This window comes from Selaginella moellendorffii, unplaced genomic scaffold (assembly GCF_000143415.4).
Source record: "Selaginella moellendorffii unplaced genomic scaffold, v1.0 SELMOscaffold_7, whole genome shotgun sequence".
In the NCBI taxonomy this organism is placed as follows: Eukaryota; Viridiplantae; Streptophyta; class Lycopodiopsida; order Selaginellales; family Selaginellaceae; genus Selaginella; species Selaginella moellendorffii.
The window spans coordinates 1,476,398-1,501,508 of record NW_003314268.1 but is presented as its reverse complement, the minus strand read 5'-3'; the positions used below and the strand labels follow the sequence as shown (position 1 = coordinate 1,501,508).

At 42.7% G+C, this 25,111-nt stretch overlaps 3 protein-coding genes across 3 annotated transcripts; all 3 read left to right on the top strand.

The window, feature by feature from the left end:
* The first annotated feature begins 11,930 nt into the window (after nt 1–11,930).
* On the top strand, nt 11,931–13,474 carry LOC9652794 (flavonoid 3'-monooxygenase). The gene is made up of 2 exons (XM_024671508.1): nt 11,931–12,782; nt 12,836–13,474. The coding sequence occupies exons 1-2, from the start codon at nt 11,937–11,939 to the stop codon at nt 13,472–13,474; spliced, it is 1,485 nt and encodes a 494-aa protein (XP_024527276.1). The 5' UTR covers nt 11,931–11,936.
* Nucleotides 13,475–13,577: 103 nt separating this feature from the next.
* On the top strand, nt 13,578–16,021 carry LOC112345141 (mini-chromosome maintenance complex-binding protein-like). Its single transcript, XM_024671296.1, has 13 exons — nt 13,578–13,757; nt 13,813–13,881; nt 13,940–13,984; nt 14,047–14,145; nt 14,199–14,312; nt 14,369–14,419; nt 14,475–14,639; nt 14,685–14,861; nt 14,917–15,128; nt 15,190–15,325; nt 15,386–15,613; nt 15,669–15,736; nt 15,797–16,021. The coding sequence occupies exons 1-13, from the start codon at nt 13,578–13,580 to the stop codon at nt 15,921–15,923; spliced, it is 1,671 nt and encodes a 556-aa protein (XP_024527064.1). The 3' UTR covers nt 15,924–16,021.
* Nucleotides 16,022–16,119: 98 nt separating this feature from the next.
* On the top strand, nt 16,120–17,407 carry LOC9652793 (GDSL esterase/lipase 6). The gene is made up of 2 exons (XM_002966513.2): nt 16,120–16,909; nt 17,214–17,407. Exons 1-2 carry the CDS (start codon nt 16,120–16,122, stop codon nt 17,405–17,407), a joined length of 984 nt encoding a protein of 327 aa, XP_002966559.2.
* The last annotated feature ends 7,704 nt before the right edge of the window (nt 17,408–25,111 follow it).

Here is a 25,111-nt window from a genome sequence, read left to right as displayed (position 1 = left end):
GGAAGATGGAGAAAAAGAATGAGGACTGGGACGAGAAGGATAGCGGCGGTGGAAGTCCTGAACAAGGTCAGGAGAATGAATCAGGTTGTCCACAGATTCCCAAGTGCATTCTTTAGGTCCATAACCCTTCCAATCGACCAGATAGTAGAGTTTAGACCGTGAGATCTTGGAATCAAGGATGTCCTGAACCTCGTACTTAGACCCATCCTCGAGCTGCACTGGTGGAGGTGGAGGAATGACCCGATTTGGAATAGGACTAGGGATATAAGGAGAGAGGAGAGAGGAGTGAAAAACGGGGTGAATTTGATATGAGGAGGGAAGTGCAAGGCGATAAGTAATAAGATTAATGATAGCAATGATAGGGAAAGGACTGAGGCGTTTGAAATCAAGTTTAGAACATGGCCTGGTGGTGGAGATATTTCGCCTGAGGAGCCAGACTTTATCCCCAATATTGTAAGGGGGACAATCCTGACGATGGATATTGGCAAATGTTTTGTGAGATTCATGAGCACGATGGAGGTGGAACGAGATGGAGTTGTGGATTTCCTGGAGGTTAGAGACAAATGTCTCAGAGCGGGGATTTGAATGAGAGGATTCAGATGGAGAAGGAAGTGAGAGATTGAATCTGGGATTTCGGCCAGAGTTCACAAAGAAGGGGGAAACTCGAAGAAAGGAGTGAACAGAGTTGTTATAGAAGAACTCAGCAAGGGGAAGGATATCAAACTAGTCATTCTAATTATAGTTGATAAAGCATCTCAGGAATTGTTCTAACGTCTGAATCGTTTGCTTGGACTATCCATCAGTTTGAGGATGATATGCCGAAGAGAGGTTGGCCTTCACTCCAAGCAGCTGCAAAAACCGTTGCCAGAAATGAGAGATGAATTGAGGTCCCCGATCCGAAACCACATCTGTAGGAATCCCATGAAGTCGGAAAATTTCCCTAAATACTAGTTTTGCCATGTCCTCATCCGAAAACTCCTTGGTACACAGCAGGAAGTGCGCCATCTTTGTGAAGTGATCCACCATGACTAAAATGCTGTTGAAGCCTCCAGAACTTGGAAGATCACTCAAGAAATCTATTGAGATGGATTCCCAAGGACCTGAAGGGACCGGGAGGGAACAAAGAAAACCTGAAGGAAGGTGGCGAAGTACCATATTTCGGGAGCAGGTGTCACAGGAGGTAACAAAAGTTTTGATGTAGTCGTATATGTGAGGCCACCAAAAGTCCCGTGCAACCAGCTCATAGGTCTTTGCGATGCCGAAGTGACCAGCAGTCGGGCTATTGTGGCACGCCATCAGGACCAACCTTCAAGCATCACTTTCAAGAACGTAAAGTTGCTCCCCACGGAACAACAAGCCATCTAAGAACTCAAACTCGTCAAATCACCAGCAGTCGGGAGTCACTGGGTGTCCAGCCTGAAGATGGGGGAAAATGTCACTGGCGAGGTCATCGGATTGAAGATCGTTTCTGATCGCATCCATCAAGGAGGAGTCCTGAGGGGCCAAGGAAATTGCCATAACTTGAAGTCGATCAGGACAGAGGATAACTTGATCCAATTGATCGAAGGCAGGATTACCAAGCCTGAGACTAAGATAGGAGTGCCTTGAAAGAGCATCAGGAAGGCCTTGAAGCTTTCCAGGTCTATACTTGATAACAAAGTCAAACCGACTCAGGAATTGTGCCCACCTTGCTTGACAACGGCTCAAAACTCGGGAAGTGGCAAAGTACTTGAGATTTTTGTGATCCGTCCAGACTGTTTTTTGATGGCCCGCCCCCTCCTGTTTGTTGTGCTCCTCCTGAGTTTTTGAGTAGATGAGGATGTCATCGAGGTAGACAATCACCATCTAATCAAGAAACTCCCGAAAGATGTCGTTCGCCATGTGTTGGAAAACTGCTAGAGCATTTGTCAAGCCAAATGGCATATGACAGTGTACTCGAAGTGGCCATAGCGGGTTCGGAACGCAGTCTTCCATTCATCACTAGGCCGGATCCGAATCAGGTTCTATGCTCCACGGAGGTCGATCTTGGTAAAGAAGCGGGCACCGCTGAGGCGTTCCAACAGGTCCGAGATCAGGGGCAGTGGATAACGGTTCCGAACAGTCACTTTGTTCAAACCTCGGTAGTCGATGACTAGCCGCAACCTCCCATCCTTCTTCTTGACAAAGAAGACAGGCGCTCCAGCCGGGGACTGCGAATGCTGAATGTACCCCGAGGCAAGGTTCTCATCCACGTACTCTTTGAGGGCCTTAAGCTCGGACGGGGATAATCCATAGATAGGCCCCCATGGAGGTGACGCTCCTTCTTGTAAATCAATAGGACAATCATAAGATCGATGAATAGGTAGTACACTAGCTTTTTTTCTTGTTAAACACATCCCCAAAATCATGATACTTCTCAGGAAGACTGACAGGAGAAACATGCAAAGCAAAAAAAAAAATAGGTTCTTCATGAAGGAGTTCTTTCATAGTGATTGTGGAGATAGGAAGAGGCGTATGATTAAATGGAATGATGAGACGAGGATACTGTCCAGTGTAAGATGGAAGAGAGGAAAAAGAAGAGGGTGAAAACTTCATAGAGTCAAGAATAAAACTGATTTGAGTTTAGAGAACTTTTCCTGATTTAGACTCGATGAACAACAAGGGAAGCTGTGGGAGATGGTGATGTGGGAGAGATGAGCTATAATTCCTTCCAACAGATCTGAGGCTGATGTAGTTGGAACCAAGGAAGACCGAGCACCACAGAGGAGGACTTGCTGTTGATGATGTTGAAGGCGATATCGGTGACGGTGGACCCAATGTGTACTCAAACGGGCAATGTTTCCCTAAGTCCAGAAGATGGAGACACAAAATGCCCGCCGATGCCTTCAACCCTCAGATCCCGTATGGTAGGAGAAAGAGGAACGTGATGTCGGGCAGCAAAGTCTGTGCCTATGAAGCAGGAAGTTGCACCCAAGTCCAGTAGTGCCAGAGCCTTGAGTCTTGATTGTCCGGTGAAAGAAAGGAGACATGGGACGTGGAAGTTGAGGGAATTGGTAGTGGCTTTGATGAAAGGTGGTGAGGAGGTTGATAAAGAAGAAAAGTGATTTTTATTCGGGGAATCCAAACAAACAGCTCCTACTCTATTTAGACATGGTCGTTTCCCGACTGCAACAAAGGTGGATTTTGAGGCAGAGTGAACTCGAGCAGTTGGGGAGGCTTCTTGGGACACACAGCTGCTTTGTGATTAGGATCAGCACACTAGAGGCAAAGATTATGAGATATTCGACGTTGCTTCTCAACAGGACTCAACTTCCCTCTAATGAGTTGGGGAGTACCAGAAATATCCATCGGGACCGGAGCAATAGGTTCAGGAGTATGCCCCGAAGACTCAAGCTGGGATTCCTGAGTCTGGGACGGAAAAACAGTAGCGCGGCGACTTTCCTAACAACGGTCAAAGAGACGATTGTCACATTGAATAGCTTTGTTGATGGCATCCGACTGGTCCTTGGGATCCTCCATGGTGAGCAACAAATCCTTGACACCGTTGTTGAGGCTGAAACGAAATTGGTCATCCCACTGAGTGTCCAAGGCAAGGAGTTGGAACTCTGCAACATAGATCGAGGCAAGACTCCCCCTGAGAGAGAAGTCTCATCTTTGTGGTAGCAGCCCGAACCCGATCCGTCTTGCCAAAACATGCTTTGAGCTTCTCTTTGAACAATTGAAAATCCATCAGCTCGGGAACCACGACCCCTTTCATACTCTTCTCCAGAAGAGGAGAAAACCATGACAAAGCTACACCTTCGAGCAACGTCCCAATCGCGCCGATTTGAGACTCGAGAGTGGGGTACCGCCGATGTTGAAGTGCAAAGATCAGCTCCATCTGGTTTAGGAATCCACAAAGCTCCGAACACTTGCCTGAAAATTTCGCCGGGAAACTCACCTTCGGTTCAGGAACTTTGTTGGATCCTTGAGCCAAAAGTGAAGCAAGCTCCTGCTGCATGCGAAGAAGGTTCACCTTTAGCTCAGTATTCTCATACTGGTATTTGCAAGGACTTCAGCAAAGAAATCAAGATGGCTTGGAGACTCCATCGGTAGAAAGAAAGAAAAAAGGGGGAAAAAGGCAAAGGTAGTCAAACAATCAAAACGAGCTAAAGCAAAAAAATGAAAAAACACAATTTGAATCAAACTGTCAAGACCCCCAATAAGATCAAGACTAGAAAATGCAAAAGACAAAGAGAAAAGCTAATGGAAACAAAGAAGAGGCCTTAGACTGGTGTTGATTCAGATTGTGGAGAAATAGAACAAAGCTAACCTATATATACTATAGGTTGATGAAGCTCCACCACTCTTGGATCGAGGACGGCTTAAATATAGCTGAGGTTGAGGAGGTGCCACATCATCATCATGAATGTGGCTCAAAACTCAGGAATCGTACAGGAAATCAGAGAGTCAGGAATAGGGAAGTGTCTCGAGAATCAGGAATGTGGTCTACAGGTCAGAAATCTAGCGAGATTCAGGAATATGGTATGAATTGGGGGATTCCTGACATTACTCAAGAGGAAGTATCACTGGCCAGATATGGCTAAGGATGTCCAAGACTATGTAAAGATATGTCCAACATGTTAGCAGGTCAAAGCCGTGACTAAAGCGAGTGGGGGCTTGTTACAAAGCATCCCAATTTCATATCGTCTATGGAAATGTCTTACCCCAAACGAAGGGTTCGATGCGATATTCGTGGTGGTAGACCGATTTTCGAAGATGGCACATTTCATACCCACCACAACGGAAGTGGATACAGAAGGTGTTGTGAAGCTGTTCTTTGAACAAGTGGTTCAAGTGCGGGGAAGGCCAGAAGAGATTATCTTAGATCGAGATAAGATTTTCGCTAGTAAGTTCTGGAGAACTCTCCTAAAACAATAAGTTGAAATTCAGCATAGCCTATCACCCACAGACAAGTATTGTGTATTAAGTCAAGTTTGAGGGCACTAACACTTCTTGACAAAGGGACAAATGGAAAGGGTGAATAGGCAGCTGGAGGATTATTTGCGATGTTATGTCTCGGGAGACCAGACTGATTGGGTAAGTCATTTGGGACTTGTGAAAATGTGTTATAACAACTCACCACATTCGAGTATTGGGGTGAGTCCATGGGAAGTCATCAATGGATGAGATATTGAAGGTCCTATGGAACTTGGCGTGGCCGAGTATCATGGAGAGTTACCTGCAGTGGAGGCATTCACGGCGAAAAGGCTCAACATTTGGAATCTAGTGAGGGATTCCTTGGAACGGGCTCAACAAATACAAACCAAGTACGCGAACCAGAAACGCCGGGATGTAGAGTTCCAAGCTAGGGAGAAGGTGTGGCTGAACACCAAGAACCTCAGGCTACCAAGTGGGATTAGCCAAAAGTTGACCCAAAGGTAAAAATGCATGTATTCCTGTAAATGAATTGATCTTGGATTCCTTAAATAGGTTCGTGGGGCCTTACAAAATTGAGGCACGAATCGGTAAAGTGGCTTACCGTCTCCGACTTCCTCGAGAGATGGGGAAGATGCACCTGTAGCGCACCTTATCTCTCTCCCCTTAAGCCAACTGGAAAAGGGGCAATTGCTTGATGTCTCTTTCCCCTTAAGCCAACTGGAAAAGGGGCAATTGCTTGATGAGAGAGCCCTTAGTGGCTATTTTATCCCCATTTATCCCTCAAGGTTCCAAGGATCCACAGTGACAATATATCCAAATCTCATCCCATGATCACATACACTACATTCACCCCCTCTTCAGAGATGTCAATGTCCTCATTGACTATTGACTAACAACCCCTACTGAACCAGCACCTCCATTTTCGCACTGAATCTATCAATCCTTCCATTGTGTAGACCAACTATTCCATGTGAGGCAACTAGTCATCCACTCATACTGCAGTCCTATGATGGATACCTTCGCCCGTGGATACTCCACACAAGAGGAAGGACATACGCATGGATGCCCACTACGTACGATTTCAAATTTAGGGGTAGGAATATACCTTGCTCAAGGGTATATTATATTTTTAAGTAGCCACTAATCAATAGGAATTGAACCCGTGCCATTTGCTCTGATACCAACTATAATACACCTTATCTCTCTCCCCATAAGCCAATTGGAAAAGGGGCAATTGCTTGATGAGAGAGCCCTTGGTGGCTATTTTATCTCTATATCCCCCAAGGTTCCAAGGATTCACGGTGACAGTATATCCAAATCTCATCCCATGATCATATGTGCTATAGCACCTAGTGTTCCACGTGAACTTACTCAAGCCATACTTTGAGGATCCGCTTCGCAAGGACCAAGTAAAACCTTTACCTGAGGTTATCCAAGGGGAAGAGGAATACGAAGTCGAGGCCATCCTCAATGCGCGCAAGAGCAAGCAACAAGGACGCAAGGTGAGAGAGTTCCATGTGAAGTGGAAAGGATTTCCACACTATGAAGTAACATGGGAACCGAAGGAGAACCTAGCGAATGCGCGAGATTTAGTGGAGGAATTTCTGCAAGGCAGAACTCTATGTACTTAAGCAAAATTCAATTAAAGTATCAATTTGTGAAGTTGAGCAATGGCATATGTTGGGACTTAAAGACACGCCGAAGGTAAGCTAATTAACATGGGTTAACTAGGTCGACCATGCGTAGAGAACTATGCCAGACTCCCCACGGGGATGTCAAATCCGTAGACGTATTTTACAAAGGTTGGGTTCGAGTCCCAACCCCCTAGTAAAGCAAGGCTGGGTTCAAGTCCCAACCCCATACTAAGGCGTGGTGGGGTGAGGGGTATAGGGACACCTATATTCCATTGTCATGGGCTCTTGGCTGGGGAGGCTAACTTAAGCACACCACTAAGTGGGGGGATGCCCCCGGAGACATAATCAACAAGTCGTAAGATAAAAAAGAGACATTCGATGTGGGCATCAAACTTCTTCTATGGGTGGTGGAATTGTAAGGAACCAACTCCCCGAGGTGTCGTAGGCTAAAGGGTCCCTGAAAGCACGACCGAAATGACAAAGAGTTCATCGGATGGGACCAAGTTGAAGATCAAGTCCAAGACCGACTCTAAGACCGAGTTCGAAATAGAGTCCGGGATCGAGTCCGAGGCCGAACCGGAGACCAAGTTTGAGACCGAGTTTGAGACCGACTTCGAGACAGAGTCTGAGATCCGAATCGGGTCCGAAACCGAGTCCGAGGTCGAGTCCGAAGTCGAGTCCGAGATCAGGTCCAAGATCGAGTCTGAGATCGAGTCCGAGACTGAGTCCAAAGTCGGGTCCAAGATCAAGTCCGACATCAAGTCCGAGACTGAGTCTGAGTACTAATACCGGTCAAGGGGTGAAAGTCCAAAGCATGTGTCTCCCAGGGGGGGGGGGTGCAGGGGGTTCCAAAAGTATAGTAGGGATAGTCAGGTCCAGGAACTAATCTTAAAGGAACTCTCCAGTGGTGCTTCTAAACTGACTTGAGGTTGAGACTGGGGCCAAGGGGCCTTGGGTGGGAGTGAGCATAGACTCGGGTGGTGCTGGAGGGGCCACCCAAGAAAGTGCTCAAGAGCAGCTCCCACTCCCGAAAAGGAAACCAATTGCAGTGCTCCCGGCTCATGTGGAGTGGTGCCCCACTTGAGTACCTTGTGGCTCATTGGTCCTCGCCCTTCCTAGGGGATTGGGCCTTCCCTTCGGGATAGAAGTGGGGGGGTAGAGGTACCTATACCGGGCCGTTAGGCCACGGTGTTTCGCCCCGGCATCCCGAAGCAAGTGTTGCACCTAAGGCTTGGGATTTAGAGGGTCCCATGATCAAGTGTTGCTGTACCAAGGGATGTTAAGAACCTGGAGGCTTGGTGTGCTTGGCTGCTTATGCCTGTGGGGAGTGTAGCCGAACCTTAAGTCCAGTCTAACCCGGGGAGGGGGATTAGGAGAGATTTGGGAATCCATGGATGGATGGCTAACACTTCGTTGCTCGTGCAGTGAGTAGCTGAAACCAAGTAGAACCAAGTAGGAGTTGGTACAATAAGCGGGAACCTTGGCGAGGGAACTTAGCAAAAGCCAAGGCAGTGTTGGTTAGATAGATGAGGTAAGCTAGCAAATTGGGAAGGAAAAATTTGTGGCTTACAATGGAGTTTGAGACCAACTCCGAAACTGAGTCCGAGACCGAATTTGAGGCCAAGTCCGAGATCCGATATTGGGTCCGAGACCAAGTTCGAGATCAAGTCCAAGACAGAGTCCAAAGTTGGTCCGAAATCGAGTCTGAAAGTGAGTTTGAATACTAATATAGGTTGTGGGGTGAAATCCCAAAGCATGTGTCTCCTAAAGGGGAGGGGGTTGCAAGGGGTTCCAAAAGTATAGTAGGGATAGTGAGGTCTAGGAATCAGTCTTGAAAGAACTTTTTAGTGGTGCTTCCAAATTGACGCGAGGTTGAGATTGAGGCTGAGGGAAGATAATGGTGGTCAAGTTAAAGGGGTTAATAAAGAAGAAAAGGTGTTCAAGACTTATGCAAGCATTGATCCATCAATGTAATTTATAGACTTTGTTTATAGAAGTGATGATCGACATAAAAGCTACAATATAGCATGATATCCAAATACTTAGTTAAGTTGTTAGAATTGAAAACTAAGCAAATGTTATCTATACACTTTTGATTTGGAAAAGTATGGGCAAATAGTTAAGAAATTTATAAGTGATATATAAATAAAGATATATCCACTTGGTAGTATTAAAGATACCAAACTTTTAGATGGTGTTTGGTATAGATTTTTTCAATAAGTATATCAAAAGGATATATAGTGCTAGATAGAGTCATATTACATTGTGGTAAGAAAGCCAACTTGATGTATCTTTTCAATTGTAAAAGTATTTTTCAAGGGATTGGGATGTTATGTTCTTAACTACAATAGCAATTAAGAAGGGATGTAAAATATTTTGGGTTTAAGTGATGGAGGTTGAGGGTGATGTTATTTAAGTTAAAATAGGTGATGGAAGGGAAATTATGGAGTTGTTGGCAAGGAATCAAGACATTTTCCAAACACATTTACCATCAATGTTACCAACTAATTGTGAGGTTGATCATCAAATTGAGATTGTTTTAAATTCTAAGCCACCAATAAAAGCTTCATATCATTTGAATACCAAGGAGATGGTTAAGAAGCAACTCATAAAACTTCTTGACAAAGTCATATTTAACTAAGCAAGTCATATTATAGAGTGTTAGTCCTTTTTGTTATGAAAATGTATAATACTATAATTTATTATCATGCTCTCTACAAAATTACAATAAATTTTTTTTTCAATTGCCTCACATTGATAACATATTTGACCAACTCTCAAAGGCTAAGTATTTTACATAACTTGATTTACAATCCAAGTACATGTGGCAAATCAAGATTATTTAGGACTTATTATGGATTATATGAATTATGTGTAATTATTCAGTATAATGATGGTGAAATATTTATTTATTATTCTATATATTGACAATATTCTAATTTTTAGGAAGTATAATGTATAATAGGGATAGTGGTTAAAAGTATAACTAACCCTAAAAAGATATTAACTACTAATATACTAAAACTGTGCTAAACTTTGTTTGACACTATTGTGTGTGTTGGGGGTTGAATATAAGGAGCTGATGCTTGTATGGGCATATTAGACCTTGTTTTAAAGTGCAACAAACTAATTCTAAATTCATGTGCACTACATAGAGGCATTGGATGCAATATTTAAACTTGATAGATCAAGCATAAGCCAAGCTCGAGCTCCAACTGCTATTGATAAGTTAGGGCTTAGGCAAAGGATTGTTAACAATTCTAGTATAGTATATAAATCTTTAGCCTCACAACTTTTTCTTACTAGTGGACACCTAAGAAATGCTTATAGAGGATTGCGAGAAAATAATGCAAGGATCTATGACTTTGCTAATTGTCCCCTAGAGCATGGCAGCTTCTTATCTATTTTTTCTTTTTTCTTTTTCTAGCTTATAATGGTTAAGACTACGGTTATGCAGTATAGCTATAACTAAGATTGCTGAGTCTAAAAAACATTTTGCCTTTTAAATCTAAATATAGTTTATATTACTGATAAGCTTGATTACAAATAAAATTATGATAAATTTTTATAAGCATTTAATGTAAATATTATTTTAAAAGAATTTATCAGTTTTATTAGTTTTAAATAATTTGCTACACGTTGTATGAAACAACATTTGGTTTGCTTAATAGTAGTGTTGTTGAATAATCCAATTGATCAATAATTATAAACATGTTTATAATTTATAAATCAGAATTAATCTTATTCCATATAGATGGTAGAATAAAAAAGAATATACTAAGAAGTGTTTAGGAAAGTTTATAAATTATAAATACAAGATTAATTTAAATGAATAACAACTGTTAGATAGTAGAATATCCTAGAATATCCAGGCATATTCTAGGTATATCCACTACCATCCTAGTCCCCCAAACCAAAAAGATATGCTCAAGAAAAGAGGGAAAAAGAACTTAAACAAGTATATAATTTTATATTTATAAAAACTAATCAGTATAATTATATTTACTTTCAATTAGTGTGTTGTATCTTCCAAGATGTTCTGCAAACATCCACAGAACTATACACTGTTCCTCAATGGCAGATGCGCCTTCATAACTTTCAAGAGCATCTTTGATGATGGAGAGAGAAACACTTACCTGTGTACCAATGATCATAGCACTTATAGTAAACAAGGTGTTCAGAAAATATGAATCTGATAAATCAATTTAGAATTGCATGATGAAGTTTTTGCTAGATTTCTTTGTCAAATTTTAATCGAGCTCAGACACCCCAAGACCCAGAACTTAGGCACCTGACCCCGTGCTCGAGCTCAGGAACCCCAACCTAGTCGATGCATGCTCTGAAAGCAGTAGAGACGCACACATGAGGATGAAGTTACCACATTATTTATCCTAGTAATTAACTATTAGGATTAATTACTTATGGATGGTTCTAATCTTATCTATATAAAGAGACAAAATAAATACTATGTATTATCTTAACTGGTAAAACAATTCTATTAAAATACTTAAAATAGACAATTCTCATGATCCTGAATACTGTGTCATTTTGTCCAGCTTCAGAGACTTATCAGCAGGAAGATCCAAATCGTTCACGGCTTGTTTATGCACGGATCTCTTCCTCCAAGGCATCACAGTCAGCTTTGATGATTTTTAAGCTGCTGTCATGTGATGCCAAATGATGGACTATAAAGCCCACGACTTCCAGGCTTCGAAGGCTTAGCAAAAGATATGGGAACCTGACAGAAAATTACACTAACACTCAAAGGGATCTTGTTAAGAGGCTCAGGTTTCACAGGTATGCTCGTCGATTCTTCTATGTTGGTGATTTTATACGTTTTGACTTACCGCAATGGTGTGGCAAACCTGCTAGCGGAACTAGATGTCTTGTTAAGCTTTGTGGATCTGGCTGTAAGCAGTCCTATGCCTTAAATAAGGCCTATTATCACTGGACAGGTACTGCAAGCTTGCTAAAAAACTATACTAAGAAGTTTCATTCATTTTACTAAAATGAGGGCGATATTATCTTGGAAGGAAGCAAGCATCCTTGCGTAGCAAGATGACGTGAACTTCGTCCCAAATGATTCTCGCCTGGTATTTGTGCTTAGGCCTCTTCGATGTCTATGTGTTCTAATTGTTTCTTTATAATACAGATTCTGGTTTCAAATCATCACTGGCAGGTCTGGCGTGGGCAATGTGTGAGTACATACTGGATGTGACTAGAGCGCCAATCAAGTCTCAAGGCTGCCTTGAAAATGGTTTAAAGAGTTAAAGAGTTTCAAAGATCGATCACGTGCATTTTGATCGATGCTGCTCGTGCTACTCGCTATTCAACATTGGAAAGGAGGGTAAGCCAGTGGTATACAAAAGGAGGGCTTCAACAATTGAGGGGCAGAAAGTAGCAATGCTTTGGGCAGTCGCGCTCTTCCTCATCACAGCTTTCATTCTCAAGCAATGGCTCTCCAGCAAATCTTTCAATCTTCCACCAGGCCCAAGAGGATTGCCACTCATCGGCCACTTCCATCTCCTGGGCAGGCTCCCACACATCTCACTCCAGCAGCTCTCCAAGAAATTTGGCCCGCTCTTCCACTTACGCCTGGGATCCGTCCCTGTGTTCGTGGTCGCCAGTCCAGCAATGGCCAAGGAGTTTCTCAAGAACAACGACACGGAATTCGCGTATAGGCCTCGAAACAATGTGGCCTCCATTGTCGTGAATTGCAAGAGCATATCTTTCTCGCCGTATGGAGACTACTGGAAGAAGCTGAGGAAGCTCTGCGCCACGGAGCTCTTCACGGCTAAGAGGGTGAGCATGAACACGCACATCATCCGGGACGAGCTGTGGGAGCTCAGTCGCGAGTTCTTGAGAGCTTCCAAGGCTGGCCAAGTTGTGGGAGTGAGATCACATTTGAGGGCGCTCAGCTTCAACGTTATGACTCGCATCCTGATGAAGAAGATTTATTTTGGATCCAAGGCCTCGGGCGATCCCGCCATTGCGAAGGAGGCCTCGAATTTCATAGCGATGATTGATGAGAACCTCGAGGTGGCAGCAGCATTCTCGATCACTGACTATTTCCCCTACTTGAGCTGGCTCGACTTGGTCGCCCGCCGTGCAAAGATGGCCGGGGATAAGATGAATGGCTTCTTGCAAAAGGTTTTGGACGAGCAACGCCCGGGCGAGGTTCCCGATTTCGTGGAGATCACAAGGAATCACATTGGAAACGATATGGTCAATCTCAGATCTCTGCTCATGGTAAGTTTGGTTTTCTCCGTGGAACTTGCTTGATTCTTTTGTGATCTTGATAGGATCTATTGCTTGGTGGATCTGAAACATCATCCACAGTGACCGAATGGGCTCTAGCGGAACTTCTTCATCATCCAGATTGGATGGTCAAAGCCCAGAAAGAGATCGAGTCCGTTGTTGGACACACACGCATGGTCGAAGAGGGAGACATATCCAAGCTCGAGGTTTTGAATGCCATCATCAAAGAAACGTTTCGTCTCCACCCTCCTGTTGCTTTGCTCGTACCACACGCATCCATTGAGGCCCAGAAAGTTGCTGGCTATGACATCCCCAAGAACGCAACGCTGCTTGTGAACGTCTACGCAATTGGAAGAGACCCTCAAGTCTGGAGTGATCCTCTGGAGTTCCAACCTCAGAGATTCATTGGCAGCAACATCGGTGTCAACGGCCAAGACTTTGAGCTGCTTCCATTCGGATCTGGAAAGCGGTCTTGCCCAGGGCTTTCTCTGGGTCTTAAGAACGTCCAGCTTGTTCTTTCCAATCTTCTTCATGGATTCGAGTGGGAGTTTCCTGGCAGTCCGAAAGATCAGCCCATGGGTGAAGCTATGGGTATCGTAAACTTCATGGCACACACTCTCAAAGCCAGGATCACTCCTAGGCTCCACGAAAGTGCGTACACCACTCTCCAGTTGATTGAATAGAAAATATTTCGGTAACCTAGAATGTCTTTAGAATATACATTGACGTGGTCTTTTGGTATATTCTACTTATATTCATTATGGCGGGAATTTCTTAACCTAAGCGATGGTCGCGCCGGCGGTGGATTTGCTGCGGAATCCACTGGGCGCCGTGCGAGGCCTCTTCTCCATTGCAGCCATGGCCGCTTCTCCTGCTCCAGCCGCAACTTTGGAGCTCTCGGGGGGCGACTGGGGCGTCAAGGGAGTCTTCGACAAGTTCTTGTACGAAGAAGGCGCCATTGCTCAGGTTTGCTTTCTTCTTTTTACTTCTTAGCCGGGCTGGAATTGAATGCCGCTTCTAGGTTCCTCACATTGGCGATTTGGCGCGTGATTCTATTCCTTCTGGCTCGCTGGTTCGCTTCCGGGGAATGGTACATTTTTTCCGAAATTTTTTGTTTGCAAACAAGTTTTTATCTATGTTTCTTACAGATCCAAGATATGTTCGATGTGGAATACTATGTTGGCGCTTACAAGGTATTGCTCTTTCTCTTGAGTTTTTTGTTTTTCAAGGTCCTCTATCGTTATTTATGTTACAGGATTGCAATACTTGGCAAACAAACAAGTACACCGACACCCCAGTTCCGCAAGATACCGAGCAGCAAATCTGGGATCGACGGCTGTTTTATTGCGTTCCAGTAAGTTTTCACTTCTTTCTCAGGGCTTTCAACGTTTCTTCGAGTGTTTGTAGATTCCTGGTGAAAATCAATGGATGAAAGTTACATGGCATTCAAATGCTGTACAACCGGATGCAACTAGCCAGAGCTTGAAGCGCAAACGGGAGGATGTTCCAGCGACTGTGGAGGTGAAAGCTTTTTATGTGCTTAAATGGATCTTCTTATCATATTTTTCGTTTTGCAGAGCATGGACTGTGACTCTCCAACGAAAGAGCAGAACTCGTGCCTCGTCAAGGTCGAGAATTCCGTTTTTTGTTTCTGAGGCTTAACCACTGCCTTTTTTCTGCCAGATTTACGATGGAAATGATGGGGACTTGAAGTTGAATGACATCGCAGAGTTTGTTGGTATCGTATGGAAAGAATCGGAACTGGTTTCTAGCTCGGCTTCTGATTCATCAGCTCTGGCTGAATCCTTGATGGAAGATGACACCTCCTTGCAGTTACCGTCCAGCACGGTAAGAAGCTCATTTCCATTATCTCTCTGACTTTGATATCTCAAGGTTCCTCGACTTCACTGTATTACCATGAGAAAACTTTCAGCTTACAGTATTCCTAGTCAGCCGGGTGCTTTGGCGGATATATGCTCCGTGAGGGAATCTCTTGTTTGTAAATTACAATCTGTTCTCGGTGAGGACAGGCTCGCCGCGGAATATTTACTCTTGCATCTTCTGTCAAAGGTATGCACAATTCTCGTCGTTTTTTTCTCGGTGTTATTCTGACTGTGACGCTCAGGTTTATAGCCGTGTAGAGCCCTTGGCTGTTGGGAAGTTTTCCCTCAACTTTAGCGGGTGTCAAGCTGGTGCCGATGGTTCCGTATCACTCGTTGCCTCTGCAGTCGGGCACGCGATATCAGTACTTCTTCCCTGTTCACAAGTGGTGTCGCTGTCACTCGAGGACTTGAACTCCTGTCTGATCGCTCCACGAAAAGATTATGCCACCAATCGGTACGCTTCTTTCGTTTTCTCTTTTCATTTCCGGTCTCACTTGCTATAGTTTCATGTGTAGATTGGTTACTGGTGGTTTACAACTAGCAAGCGGCACGCATCTTACGTTAGACGAGACTGCCTTGAACGCAGGAAGGCTGAACGAAACCGGTGTCAAGAATTTGCAGAGCTTGAAGAGCGTCATGGAGTCTCAGAAAGTACGTCTTGTCTTGCTCATCTCTTACGTGGTATGCTGATGTTTTCGTTTGTTTCAAAAGGTCGACTACGATTTCCAGTATTATCAGATGGAAATGCCGACAGATTTGCCCGTGTTGGTGGTTTCTTGCGGCAAATCGAGGATTTTACCAGCTGATGCGCTCGTACCTTTAAGGTGCAGCGCGGGAGCGGCACGTATCCATGCAGAAGAATCGGACTTGTCGAAATGGCGTATTTATTTGAGCAGTGCTCGGGAGGCCGACCACGTTATCGAGCCTTCAATGCAGAAGGTATTCTTTTCTCTAGTGTCTTTCTCCTTCCCGAGTTCTAACTGTTGGCTGCCAGATTGTGGAGGAAGATCTTGTGGCCGCACGCCAGAAGGATAGAACTGTAGGATCTGAAACGTTTCACAGGTATAGCTCTCCTTACTCCGAGTCGGGAGTAACAAAATCCTTGTTTCTCTTTGTGCGTAGATGGTTAACAATGGCTCGCCTGTTATCCTTGAGCTATGGCGAACGAAGCTTGACGAGGGAGAGATGGGAGATGATGAAGGAACTCGAAATGAGGTGTGCCGCGAGATTAAGAGAAACTACAGCGTAACAATTCCTAAGAATGAACCTTTGTGGAGTTCAAATGATCATCATTAACATCCTTCTGGAAGATAAAAAAGAAAAAGATAGAACCTTTACCATTTAAAATTTAGGTTTTCGAGTTTAGTTAGCAGTAACCTTTTCCTTTCCCCTCTTCTATATAAACAAGCTTATGCATAGGTCTTGCCACAAAGGTTTTTGGCGAGATGAGGATTTTAGTGTTCGTGCTTGTGATCTTGGCTCTCTGCGCGTGCGTGTTTGGGAGGTCAATTCCTCAGCTTAGGACCATCTATATGGGAGATTCAATCTTCGATGTAGGAACTAACAAATACGTGAAAAACTCAGTTTCGCATTGTGACTTTGTTCCGTATGGGGAAACACGGTATGCCAAACCATTTGGGAGGTGCAGTGATGGATTCATCATCCCAGATCTGATAAACAAGGCCCTGGGTTTGCCCTTTTCCAGGCCATTCCTGGGTTTGAAAGCTGAGGACCAAGTTTTTCCTAGTATCAACTTTGCATCTGATGGTAGTGGATTACTCGACTCGATTCATTCGGACTGGGGTGTCGTTCCATTTAGTGAGCAGCTAAAACAACTCAGGGAATTCTCCATGAAGAAGAATCTCAATGACTTTGTTGTTGTGATCTCTTCTGGTGGAAATGATATCGCAGCAAATCTTCAAAACATTATGGATGTGGACTTGGAGTCATTAGAGAAAGGTTTGCAACAACTTCACGAATATGGTTTTAGGAAGATCATCAATTCAAGTGTTGGGCCGCTAGGATGCTCACCTATTGTTACTTCAGGAGGAAATTGCGTGAGTGAAATCAATAATTTGGTAAGGCAATTCAACACACAGGCTCGGGGGATTGTTCTAAGGGCAGCAGAAAGATTACCAGGGATGAGAAGTGCATTCGTAGATGGCTACTCACCAATTAAATCTTTTGTGGAGAACCCAATCCAATTTGGATTCACACATAAAAATACATTGAGCGGTCTGTGCAAGAATCCAAGTGATTATGTCTTTTGGGATATGATACATCCCACAGAGCACACATACACTCTCATTGCTAAGGAATTCATAGAGCAGATTAAAAGAGTGTTCTAAACTTAACAAAATTAAAATGTTTTGTTATTCCTGTTTAAAAATTACAAGAGCTATTACTTTATAAATTTTCATTTATTTTTATATTTATTTTGCGAATAAAAATAATTCAACCATATATTTGAGAATATTTGAATATGAAAACTTTTCCTTCAGTTTTCATGTTAGGAATTGTGGTTGTCTCCTGCCCCCAGAGTTTGATCTCCAATTCCGCGGAAAGAAATGGATCATCTTGTTGAACGCATGGGACTCCAAGGTACTACAGATGCTTGCCTTGGATGACAATCCAACTATTGAGTCCATTCAGGATTCGGAAGACTCAAAGATCATCGAGCAAGAATGCTTCAGGGACATGTGGAAGCTCAAGGTGGAGCCTTTTCCGGTGTGAGGGAAGACAGGCTGCTTTGGTGCTCGGGAACCTGGTTTCCTCCTCTACGTTCTGGCGCTGCTGCTCAAGGAAAAGCAGAAGGTACTGCTGCTGACCAGAGGGGGATGTCTCTATTACTTCCTGTCGGATGGTAATGGAAGCTACAGAGTCTTGCAAGACTATCAGGACGTATATGGAAGTGGAACTTGAGGTAGATCCGGATATATGTTTCTTGGCGGACGTGGAGCTGAAAAACGTCCCTCTTTTCATCAGCAAGGCACTCTTGGTAAGCAGCCCAACGAGAGAAAACTACAAAGACTAACCAAAAGGACACAAAATACAGGACTTTCTATCTCCCTGTGTGGTTGAGCAATGAGCTGAGCCCTCTCCAGAAAGAAGTCCTCCCGGACAAAGATCTGGAGGCCTCAAGACACAGGTACTGGCACTAGGGAGGCAATCCAAGAGAAGTTTTCCATCACTGGAACCTTGGAGTCCATCACCAATAGGGTGGGAGACGTGATACTGAGGAGCTACTATACAGGATGTTTCACATGAGTGCCTCCAGTACATCAGTGTCTCTAGTACGTGTCTCTGGTTACAAGACGGCCAGAGGTGGCTGATCTTCACGAAACTGCATGGGCATCAGTTTCTCCAAGGTTTTGTTACATGCCAGAGACATGGCTTTGAAGATCTGAAGACTGGAGTGGTGAGAGAGCATTTCAGGTAGTCGACATAGGACCGTCATTGGAAGATCAAGATTCATGAGGTGTTTGCAGGCAAGGGTGGCTCAGCTTATGAAGAAAGGTTGTGTCCGGCATTTGATCCACTTTCAAGTCGTCTAGATACCATGCCTTGCTCAATGAAACAAACAAGAGAGCGAACCCCAGGCCAACCTCCCGTGTTATGGACAGGCCATTGAATATTCTTGGAATATTCTTGTGGTTCACCTCATGACCCAACCATATATGGAAGCCTCGAGAAGCTAAACAAGCCTTACATGAAAGGAGTCTAATGCAATACGGCCATAGAGAAAAGATGTGCAAATGGCAACACCAATGTCGTGACAAACGGTCACAAAAGAAAGAAAGCAATACAGCTTTCTTACATGATAATACGGTTATGGAAACAAGAGAATGAGAATAGTTAAATAGCTCAAATCATATAGCAATACGGCTATAAAACTCAATTCTCCCCTTCCTCAGGAATGTCATCTAATTCATAACCAAAACTCAGAAACACTCTCTTCATGTCATTTTTAATTTCCCATGTAACTTCATCCATGGAATAACCATTCCACTGAACTAGCAACTCTCTAATTGTCTTCCGGCATGTTTTCAACAATCTTTGAGCAAGAATATTGGCCGGACCAGCTTTCTTTGCATCAATCTTTAGGACCTGGATGATGGACTAATCCATTACATCACCAGAGTGTAAACACGCTTCAAGCTTGCTCACATGGAATGTTGGATAAATCTTCAAACTAGTTGACAAGTCCAAAGTGTATGCAAGATCCCCCACACATTGTAAAATTGTCCAAGGCCCACAATATCGTGGAAACGACTTAGCACTGCCACTTTTTTTCAGAGACCGTTGTGCATCTAACAACTTAAGGAAAACTTTGTTACCAGATTTGTACTCTTGATGACGATAATGCTCATTAGCCAATCTTTTGTCTTGCTCTTGAGCTTACCTTATGTTCAACTTTGCTAACTCAAGTTTGTCTTGTATATCCTCCAGGAAATGACAAGCATGAGGTACCTGAACCAAAGCCAAATTCAAACTCACATAAGATCTAGGCTCATAGCCATACATCACCATAAAGGGAGACATGCCAATAGCTAATTGATAAGCGCTATTGTGAGCAAACTAAAGCAAAGGCAAGTACTTCTCCCATACTCCCTGTCGAGTCAAGTTTCTCACAAAAGACCTTAGCATATCTTCTAATAGTTGATTCATACGCTCTGTCTATGTCCAAGTTTTGGCAAACGATCTTTAAGAAGCTAGAGACTAAGCTGAGCATGAGTAGTGGTGAGCATCCACAATCTGATGGGTGAACTTGGGATCCCGATCACTCACAATGTCACCTAGTAAACCATAGAGATTGAATAACCAATCTACAAACAACTAAGCAAGTTCAGAAGCTTTTATCGTCATCTTCACAGGGAAGAAGTGAGCCATCTTCGTCAACCAATCCATAACAACCCAAATAATATAATTTCCTCTAAACGTTTTGGGCAAACTAGTGATAAAGTCCATTGAGATGCTATCCCACTTATTCTTGAGTACACGTAAAGGATGATAGATGCCAACAAGCTTCTGATGATCAACTTTAACCACTTGGTAGGTTAAACAACCATGTACATACTTTCCAACATTTAACTTCATCCCAGGCCAAAAGAAATGCCTCTTCACCAACATATACGTTCTCAATACCCCCGGATATCTAGCACTTGGCACATCATGAAAATCCATTTGATGAGTTTGTCAACACAAGGAACCATTACATGTCCCTTCTTCACCAAGATTCCATCTCATATTTCGAATGATGCAAACTTGTTACCCTTCAAATCTGTAAAGATGTCCCTCAATAAAACCTTTATGCGAATATCAGTGATAAAGGAGTCGAAGTCAACAAACTCCTTAAGCTTATCCAAGAGATCGCTGGATAGCTTCACGAACGAGATAGAAGTTACCATCATGAATAATGCATCAACCACATTATTATCACCTCCATGCTTGTACTGGATTTTAACAAACATTTCCTACAGGAACTCTTGCCAACGAGCAAAACAGCCTCAAAGATCCTTTTGGAAATATTGGAGAGATTGATTGTCTGAATCCACATGGAAGTCTGATCTATACAGATAATGTCACCATTCCTTCACAACAGCAATCACAGAATACAACTCCTTGTCTCAAGTATGCCAATTCCACTATGTGGCATCAAACTTATAGCTCATGTACGCAAGAGGATGCCCAACTTGAAGCAATATGGCTCTAATAACAATGTCACTTGCATCTGTCTTGACCACAAGAGGCTTTTTAGGATAAAAAATCTTCAACACTGGAGCAGAGATACAACACTACTTCAAACATTGAAATGCCACTTCACACTTCTCATCCCAACCATGAATAGTAGCATGTTTTGACGTGTTCTGGAGAAGATCAGTCAAAGGGGCTGCTATCCCTGAAAAGTCCTTCATAAATTGTTGAAAAACTCTAGCTATACCAAGGAAATTACGGAGATCATGCACTGTCGAAGGTATAGGCCAATCAACCACGACCTGAATCTTTGCAGGATCAGCTCTCACTTCATGTTATGAAATCAAATGCCCGAAATATCCAATCTCCTCTAAAAAAAACTCGCACTTTGATAACTTCAAGTAGAGCTTATTGTCCCTCAAAAATTGTAAAACACTTCGCACATGCATCTCATGTTCCTCCACAGAAGAGCTGAATACCAGGATATCATCAAAATAATCAATTGCAAACTTAATTCATCAATCTCTAAAAAGTTGCAGGAACATTTGTCAAACCAAACGGCATCACCAAAAACTTGTAGTGACCTGTCCTTGTCCGAAATGCAGTTTTCGAAACATCCTCTGGCTTGACACAAATCTGATGATACCCTTCCCTCAAATCAATCTTCAAAAAATATCGAGCACTACGAAGACGATCAAGCAAATCATCAATACGAGGGATTGGGAACATATTCTTCACTATCCTATCATTCAATCCCTTATAGTTCACGTAGAGACATCATATACCATCTTTCTTTTTGACCATTCTGGAGCAGCCCAAGGAGACTTGTTGATCCATAATCATCTTTTCCGAAGGTATTCAGCAAGCTACCTATTAATCTCCTCATCTTCAGTGGGACTAATATGAGTCAGTTATCGCTGATAAGGAATAGCTTTAGGAACTAAGTCAATCTCATGCTGAATTCCACGTTCGGGAGGCAAAGGTAACTCATCTGGAAATACGTCACGAAACTTCTCCTGAATGGAATCCACTTGAGCCCCATGCCCACAAATGTACTCCAAATCAAACATGATCATATTAGAAAGAAATGGGTATATCACAAAAGAACTAGCCATCTCATGCATGCATGTCACCAACTCCAAAGCGTTAATCAATGGAGTATCACTATTGTCTATCCCGACAATCTCTTTCATAGTGCCACCAACTTCGATACGCAAAATATTATGCTCCCAATCAATCCCTGGCTTCCTGTTATAAAACCATTCCTTCCCAAGAATAACGTCTATGCGACCAAGATCCATAACCTGGAATGAAGGATGGTCGAGAATCCCCTGAATCGTCAAAAGAACACTTGGAGCCCATTCATTGTAAACACGAGTGTTATGTCCATCTGCCATAACCACCTCGTAGATTACTAAACTCTTTTCCACAAGCAAACCAAAGCTCTTCACCACCTTGGAGCTCAAAAAGTTGTGAGTAGCACCTGGATCAAAAAGAATATTGACAGCATTACCTTGAATGTCCCCCTTGGCCTTCATAAATTGATTACGCATAGAACTATTAATCTCTATAAAGTTGATACAAACTCAAGACTTAGATTCGTGAACTTTTGCCACAGGGTGTGGAAGAGCCACTACAGTAGATGCTTGAGCTGTATCCACAATGGATTCTACCATATTCACCTTAGCATTCTTTGATTCTTTCACAAAAGGACAATCCTTGCCATGATATCTAGCCTTATGACAACTAAAATAATTGCCTTCTACCTTGTCCTTCTCTTGCTGGTCCAAATGATGTCTTTTAGCCTCAGTACCATCTTCACTCTTTGAGCCACGATGAAATAACACTTGTTTCTTCCCCAAAGATGAAGTATTGGTGGGTTTGTCATCACGTTGACCACCCGGAGACCATCCCATTTACCATAGTTGACAGAGTTGACCAACGGTTTGGGCAAAAAGATCTGAGCCTTAGTGATAGCATCAGTTAATGTTGTTGGAAAATCCTTTTTGACCTTCTATTATATATCCATTAAACTCAATCCTTTGATGAAGTATTGCACCTTTAGCAGCTCATTATAGGTGCCCGTGGGACTAAGGCAAAGATCACAGAACTTACTGGCATACGCATCCAAAAACAAAGTCCCCTACCGGATCTCTAACAGTTGGTTCATGAGATCAACCTCTTCAAACTTCTTAACAAAAAAAGCATGGAAAACCTTCGTCAAATCAATCTAAGAAGTCAACTTTGGATTAGCTTTGATGTAATTCTTCCACCACGAAAAAGCATGATCTGTAAGCTTTGTCACAAAAAAATCTATCTTCACCTTATCCTCACAAGGATTGTGAGACCAACAACTTTCCCACAATCCCAACCAAGAATCAACCTCTTGACTATCACAAACATTCAGTGATGATTTCCATTCCACGATACCATAATCCTTGGCATGCTTGACGTATCAATAGTAATCACAGATATGAGATTGATTCAACCCTTGAGGGTTCATGTGAAGCAAGAAATCCTTAATGAGATTGACAGAATCCTTAACCTCCTTTATGTTACTCTGAACTGCAGAAATTTGGCATCCTTGCTACACAACAACATCATCAAGAGTCACTTCCGCATCATCATGGCCATCATCACTAACGCCATACTCCTCATCAGGATCAATATCTTGCTCACTTGCCATCCCCAAAAGAACATACTACTCCAATACCAATGAAATGAACAGGAGAGCAAACCCTAGGCCAACCTCCCAACCCTTAAGGTGTTACAACTTTAAATCCCATAGGCCATGGAATATTCCTGTGGTTCGTGTCACTCAACCTGGCAAAGGTGAAGAATTCCAGATATGATGCACTAGAGAATCCCATAGATATACACAGAATGAAAGGTGGTGGCAGTTTTACAGGTTTTCCATCTTGTCCAACTCAAAGTGATGCACAAGTTTGGAGCTGACAGTGTTGAGTTCTACATGGTCACTCCAAGTCAGTATTCGCTGGGATGCAGAGGTCCCAGTCAGATCATAGATAGCGTTGGTCGACACACAGATATTCTTTTCTAAAATAGTCTTTCCGAGAAAAGGTTTTTTGGTGTTTTTTTAATTTCTCCAAAAGTGTATGTGATTTTTTCATGGAACTTCGGTTTTATCTCTTTGTGTGTGTGTGCATTTAAACTTTTTTGGACATGGGAAAGTGAGCTTGATAATTACATGCAGGTGATCGTCATAGGAGCTCGCGCTTTTTCTGGATTTCGTCCCAGCTGCTAGAATTCTTTGTTCCTCCACCAGTTTATCTAGAGGCGGAGTACTATGTTCTCTAATACACTGTACAGAACACTTTACAGAGCTTTGGTCGAGCTCAAAGGTGAGAGGCTTTTTCTTAGTTCTGCTCTGGTTCATTTCTTTGTTTACTGATCTCACATTTTGTTGGCTGTGGTTGGAGAATTATTTGTCTAGTTTTGGAATCTCACGAGTTTTCTAGCAGGATGAGATGACAATGGCCAAACAACTTCAAGAATGGATCACTGCAAGTATTGATATCAAGTTTATGGACGACAAGCTGACCGAAACCAGTGCCTCGGGGCAGTCCAAGAACATTGTCGAAGCTTCATATCGCTAAGAGGAGGTGTGTGTTCTATGCAAGCTAGAGATTACAATCATAGTCGACAGATGCCTGTGCCAGGAAACTCGAGAAGATGTCTCAGTTTCGAGTGTTCATGCACTAACATTCTACTCTCGGGTGATCTACAAGTTTAAAAGATCAAGACAAGATGAATTGATGGTGATGAGTTTGGATCCTGCATCATAGGGTTTTTTTGAAGAGGAACCAAGAACTAGGTAATATATTAATTATAGTACTATAGCATATGGACCATCAATTTAGAATTGAATCTAGTCCATTCTATAAGCAGGGGTATAAACCCTAACTAATATACTTATTCTTATATCTTTAGCATTTATATTAGTGGTATTGCAATTTATCCTTGAAGAGCAAAGTTTTTGGTAGTGCTTTATTCTAGTTTTTGGGATTGTGCTTTTTGTTATTATTTCTTCATTCTCTTTTAGATCTATATTTGTATTAGCTTTTTCAAGATCTAGAATTCTAGCTATCACTGTGTTTAAATTTACTCTTTCTTTTGATCTTCATTGTATTCTCTTCTTCTACCATATCATGTTGTCATTGATCAAGGAGTATATCACTTGAAACTGCTAATGCTACTGAATTGGTGGTATGGGGTGTGATCATATTAATGTTGCACCCATCCTTGGTGTGTTGCCGTCTCCAACTTCTATGGGACGTGATTATACAACTTGTTTTATTCTTGGTGTTTTGCCATCTCTTATCGATATGGAGTGTGATTGTGACATCAATTAACGAGCTATAAATGATGCAATCCAGTTTTTGGAGAATGTTTGAGGATTGAGTTTATGAGAAAACAATATGTATGAACTCAAGTTTTATAACTAAAAAGGGTCATAAAAGAAAAAAACAGATTAGTTTGCAAGTTCAAATCCCACTCTTAACAATTAAACTATTGGAATGCTAAAGGAATGCATACTAGGGTTTATTGGGGATTCTCCAGCAACCATGGTGGCGCAGCAATCCAAGGCTCCAATTCTGGTAGCGCCAAGTATGTTTCACATTGCTATGGTAATCTTAGTTTTTTTGTTTTATTTTGTTTGTGCAAAAGGCAAATGCTTGTCCATTGCAAAAAGAAAGTGGAAATGTGAAAAACAAAGTATCA